The 6073-nt window shown below is 43.2% G+C and overlaps 1 protein-coding gene across 1 annotated transcript; it reads right to left on the minus strand.

The window, feature by feature from the left end:
* Nucleotides 1-504: 504 nt before the first annotated feature.
* GATAD1 (GATA zinc finger domain containing 1) lies at nt 505-5258 on the minus strand. Its single transcript, XM_084221790.1, has 5 exons — nt 4963-5258; nt 4722-4847; nt 4359-4418; nt 3085-3268; nt 505-2354 (listed from the first exon to the last, which is right to left on the minus strand). The coding sequence occupies exons 1-5, from the start codon at nt 5176-5178 to the stop codon at nt 2164-2166; spliced, it is 777 nt and encodes a 258-aa protein (XP_084077916.1). The 5' UTR covers nt 5179-5258; the 3' UTR covers nt 505-2163.
* Between the last annotated feature and the right edge of the window lie 815 nt (nt 5259-6073).

Genomic DNA, 6073 nt, shown 5'->3' on the forward strand with positions numbered 1-6073 from the left:
TTATTTTTTAACATTTCCCAGTATAATAAAAACCAAACTAAAATAAAAATACTTAGTGTTTACTAAAGGAAATTGTTCCATAGCTCTCTGAAAAAAATGTTGTCTGTTTAGACTGCAGTTGGAAGTATAGTACTTGAATCACCAGCAGCACTGAATTTTAGAAAGGTGTATTCTGATGAAAAATGAATTGTCCCTTTTATATTACAATTTATTGACAAATAAAGCAAATGGCAAAAAGTACTTTTCATTTGGCGTACCTTGTAGGAACTCAAAAAACCAAAACAACGTAAACCATTATCTCCCTCCTTATATGAGGATTTGACAAGGAACACAGCTAAGCTTCATTGGGCTCAATGACCATCAAGGCCTTTTCCAACCCTGGTAATTCAGATAAGGTAAGACAGCCCACAGAAGAGGACAGGTCCATGGACTATGCTGAGGCATCACAGGGACCTTACAGTAATCCCAAGTGAAAACTTTGTGGACTGCAGAGAAAGGAAGGAAAAATATCTGAGTCAAGGAAGTCACTGTGGTTAATGTAAATATAGGACTTATTTTTATTTTGTTGTAATTGTTAATAAAGAAATAAGAAGAAAAAAACACAGAGGAATTGAAGGGAGAGAATGGAGAGAAACAAGGTCACCTTGGGATTAATCACTGCAACACACTGAACATAGGCACACACTCATCTTTGTAAGCAAGTGAAGATTAAGATTTAACTCTGCATTACCAATCTACTGCTAATTTCTGAGCATTTTGAATTATTGACAGTATTCCTTAACTTTAGCATCTACTCCCTTAAGGCTGCTTATTCTTTCTTGCATTTGAAGAGGGCAGAACAGAGGCTGCAGGCCAAAACAAATCTATCTGGTTTCTGCCCTCATAGGTCCCACTGTATTAAAAGTTGTCAATACCTGAGACTTTCAAATATGTTACATCTTAAATCAAAGCCTTTCATAAAGTTAGAACAGAAGCCTAGTGCAACATTTTCATGCTTTCATTCAGTATCTTAAAGATGATTTGGGCCTTCTGGGTGCTGGTCACTTATGTTCATACAAAAGAAAAATAAAATGGATCAGTACATTTAAATTTAAGGCCACTTACAGCTCTTATCCTTCACAGACAGCAGGAACCACTAAGCCATTGGAATTCAGGCCATACAAGCACATCTCACAACTGGATTGTAAAATGTTTAGGGCAAAATGTTCATTGGTATTTTAGTATGTGGCATTTCTCCCATTCTGGTATTTATACATATTCCTAGTTATGCTGACACTGTCAAGACATAATTTTTATTTCCCTTATTGATTTTTTTTCAATTTAATTGCCTGACCATTTTTTCTTCTTACCATCATTAATTGTGAAGACTGAAAAAACGATTTAAAATCAATTTTATGAGTCCAAGCTAACGACCAAACAAATATTAACAGTCTGAAACTCAAATCATATGTCAGTGTTGGCTTGCTCAGGAAATGCAGATATACTTCTGCAATGAAAATGCCAGGATGGCAAATAACAGTTTTTGAATTTGCATCCAATTTTCCAGGAAATTTATGCCCTTATATAAGTAAGTTTTGCAGAAAGCTACACACACAGCCGACATTTCAGATTCAGATTAACAGAATTCCTATAAAAGGTGACTTTTAGAGTCCCTCTTTGTGGATGAGGCTTTAGTCTGGAGAAATCCAGGTAGATCACTCCTCTCCACGTAACAGAAAACTGTTAACTGCATCACTGACCGTTTTAGTATTTAGGTGAAGCTAGTCTTAAATTATTTAACAAGGAAATAAAACCAGCAGTCACAATTAACTAAATTAAACAGTCATATAAAATGCTAGATGATTATATCTTTCAAACTCCTCTTCTGGAAAATAACTTAAAAAGTAAGAATGAATACTAAAGGCAACTTTCAGAAGTCAAAAATGACACGAAACTTGTGGTTTTGTCCCAAGATGAGCAATAAGGTCTAGAGAGCAGAGCACCAAAATGATGCATCAACTGGAATGAAAACTTCCACTTCAAAGGTCTGATATATCTAAAATAAATAAATACCATAATCTGTAAAATAAACCAGCAGTTTTTATAATTTTTAAAACTTCTTGTAAGGGGTTTACAAACTGGAGGATACACACAAAATAACTAGTTCAAAGTATTCCTTAAAAATTATAAATTATTTGCTACAGTTTCTTTAATGGAGATTGCAGGAGTAGGTCCCACATGAGTCCATATATAGCCCTTCTCTGGCCTTGTGGGAACAGTCGGGAAGGGAGAAGATCGAGATTTGAAATATTCCGAAGGTGCATGACAAACAAATTCTAAATATTCCATTTTTCTTGGGAGATCTTCTTCTGGTCCTAGAAAAAAAAATTCAAAGCAAAACTTAAAGGTATAAAACTAAATATGTTGAATGAAAATATGCCACAACAGCCAACATTCTCTTACAGAATTTGCCTTTGCAATCCATGACTTTCCTAGGAAGGTAGCCTCCTGTATTAGGCAAGAAACCTCTACCTTTAATTTTGCTGAGCTGATCTTCCCCTCGATCCTGTTTGAAGCATTCCGATATTTGAGTGAAGTACTGTAACTAATATATTTAAAATACATTCTATTTGTGTCCTGCCTGTTAGAAGGACTTTTCTGACTTACTAATTTTACCATCAGCAGCAGAACAGTGTCTATGCCATGCTATGTAATTTGAATACACAGGATAAAGATCAAGTAATTCAGGTCACTTTAAAAGAAACAACTTAGACTGGTATATCAGAATTATAGTTACAATGATTTACACCTATCTATTGAGCAATAATTTGATCTTTAAAGCTGCACAACTGTAACTGTACCCACAAACACTCAGATAATCACAGTACAAGATAATCACACACTGCAATAGTGGTAATCATATTATATACACAAGATAAATAAAAAGTGTTATTACAGTAAATGACATGTTTACAAGATTAGAGTCCAAAATGTGGAACATGCATAAAATACCTCGAGAAGCTAAAATGTTCATTCAAAGATTACAACTCTGCATTAGCATAGGCACATCCAAGTAGTTGCACAAAGTGAAGGCTTAGAGATTACCTATGATATAGGATGCTGGGTCAAAACAGTCCTTGGGGCTGGCTTGTGTAGGAATGAGCCAGGTTAGTGCAGCACTCTTTTCACAGTATTGGTCCTGAATAAACCCACGGATCTGAGCGTAGTATGTTCTTCCATCCTGCTCATCAACCACCGAAACAACATCTCCAATTTGGTAGTACACACCCTAGAAGACATACAAATGACACTGAAATCAAACAACCTGGTTTTTGTCAGCTTCACTTCTCATCCTTATTCATATATTAAGTATCACTACCCAAAATTATCCTAATTTATGCCAGTCTTGAAAGGCAGCTTCAATTCAGCCACATGCAAAGAATGGTGGCATGAGAAAGAAATGTGCTTTTAAAACAGATAAAAAGAACACAAACAACCCCAAACAAGCCTATTCACAACAACACCGCAAAGTATCAAAGTAGCAACATTCTACCTAAGGAGGACAAAAGCTTTGACATAATTCTTAGGAATTTCTGATAAAAACAGACACACGAGACAGTAATTCTTTTTTGAACTGGTCAACAGCAAACAAGAGATTCATCTGGAATGCCAGGCGTGAAGCATCAGGTCCCTGGAGAGTATGGAATCTCAGGCCAGCACTGGCTGTGCAGTCTCCCACTGCCTATTCTGACTTTGGGGGAGGGAAAAGGGGGAAAAAACATTCTGTTTGCTTGTACTGCTGGGAAACAAAAGCAAATTTCAGAACTTTAGAACACCAACACCTGGGCATGCTGGTAAAGCTGCTCTCAAGCATGAATGTGAGAAGGATCCCTCTTGCTTCACTGCAAGTGCCAACAGATCTTGTTCCCAGGGTGTTTGGAACTGCTTGCACCAGCTCTCAAATAGGAGCCAGCTGAGATGATGGGGCACTGCAACCCACCCACTCTGTGGGAAATATGTTCTGCACCTAAGGTAGGAAACATCATACAAATCCAAATCATCATCTCCAGTCACTTGACCTCTGCACAGTGTCAGTGAAGTTTAAAAATGTTGACAGCAATAATTACAAAAAAAAAAAAAAAAGCACTTTTTCTTGGAAGAGAAAAACCTGGGATAATGGTAACTATTTAAACTACTTAGGTACCTTGCAAGACTTAACAGCAATAACTACAGCAAAGCAAAATTCTACACAACTGTTAGGCAAGGAAGAACAGTTTCTGTGATTATATTTCTAGTGCTTTCACTGTCCATGATAATTCTTGACATTGGAAAGAGAAACAGAATACTAATTTTTGCAAATAGATTTGCATAAACCATACCTTATAAAAGATTGATTCTGCTGTAATTATAGTGGATACGGACTCAGGAGCCTTGATAGGCTACGAAAAGAATACAGAAATTGAAAATCAAGAGCATTAAAACAAATCAACCGTAAAGTTCCAGAAATTGTTTTTCTTTTTAGACAACATACAGATACATTATCTTCTAAGAAAACTAGCTAACATTATTACTTTAAAGCTCAAAGCAACAGAGCTAACGTTTTCATCTCCAGGATTTTATGTGGAGAAGCGAGTGCTGAACTCCCATGACCGGTTTCTCTTTCCACTCCTCCGGCGGGCTCCGTGTCCGCCCCAGCCCGGCACAGGCTCCCGACCCAGCCGAGGTCCGGCGCTCCGCCTTACGTTTTTCAGCTTGAAGATGTGTCTCCTGCCCTTGCCCTTCGTGGAAACCTTCTTCTCCGCGGCGGGCGCAGACTTGTACTTGGTGTTCCTGAGCCGCGCGGAGCGGCGGTGGATCTCCTGCTTGCTCTGCGGGGAACAGCGGGATGAATACGAGGGGGGCGGCCCGAACACCCCGGCCCCAGCCCCGCCCGGCCCCGCCCGGCCCCGGCCGCTGCATCGCCCTCGCCCTCAGCCTCCTCACCTGCTTCCCGCCGCCGCCGCCTCCGCCGCCGCTGCCGCCGCCGCCGTTGCTGTGCTGGGCGGCGGCCGCCGAGGTGGTGGCGAAGGCGGCGGGGGGCGGCGGCGCCGAGCGGGCCGTGCAGTTGTTGCACAGGATCTCGCCCTGCCCGCCCTTCTTCCACATGGAGGAGGACGTGCTGCGGCACACGCTGCAGGTGGGCTTCAGCCCCAGCGGCATCCTGAGGCCGGCGCGGGGCCCGCGGGCCCGACAGCGAGCGGCGGGAGCGCGGCGCCCACAGCGGCCCCGGAGCCGGCCCCTTCCCGGCGGCGGCGGATGTGGCTGCGGCGGGGCCGGGAGCGGCGGGGCCGGGCCTGCCCTCTGCTGGCGGCGGCCGGGCCCCGGCCCCGGGGACAAACGGAGCGCGGCCCGCTCAGGGGCTGCTCTCGCCTCGGCCGGAGCCGTGGCGCAGAGAGGGGGGTCCCGGCGGTCCCGGCGAGGGACGGAGGCGGGCGGGGGGAGGCCCGATGGTGCAGCTGGGGTTGGTCAGCCTGGAGAAGGTCGTGTGGAGACCTCGCAGCGCCTTCCAGTATCTGAAGGGGATCTACGGGGAAGCCAGAGGGGCACTTTGTCAGGAACAGCTTTGACAGGACAGGGGAGAATGGGTACACATTGAAAGGTGGAGCTTTTATATTAGATGTTAGGAAGAAATTCTCTACTGGGAATGTGGTGAGATACTGAAACTGGTTGCCCAGGGAAGCTGTGGATGCCTCGAACCTGGCAGTGTTCAGAACTGTGCTGATAAGACCTGGTCTAGTGGGATGTGTCCCTGCTCATGGCAGGGGGTTGGGACTAGATCTTTAAGGCAGCTTCCAGCCCATAACGTTCTGTGATTCTGTGCAGCAGAAGCTGCCTCTGGTGCTGTCCCTGTGTGCAGGGGATGCCAGGTGCTGTCATTCAAGGATTTATAGCTGTCACTCTTCTGACTCAACAGAAAATCAGGGGACAGGAGATGGATTGCAATGATTGTCCTGATTCAGGAGAAAGTGTTGGTGGATATTACCATCAACATATGCCAGTTTTGGCCTTCATTTAGATTAAATATTTGGAAAAAATCCTCTGCTTTGAAGGTGGT

This window comes from Fringilla coelebs, assembly GCF_963513975.1.
Source record: "Fringilla coelebs genome assembly, chromosome: 1".
Taxonomy (NCBI): Eukaryota; Metazoa; Chordata; class Aves; order Passeriformes; family Fringillidae; genus Fringilla; species Fringilla coelebs.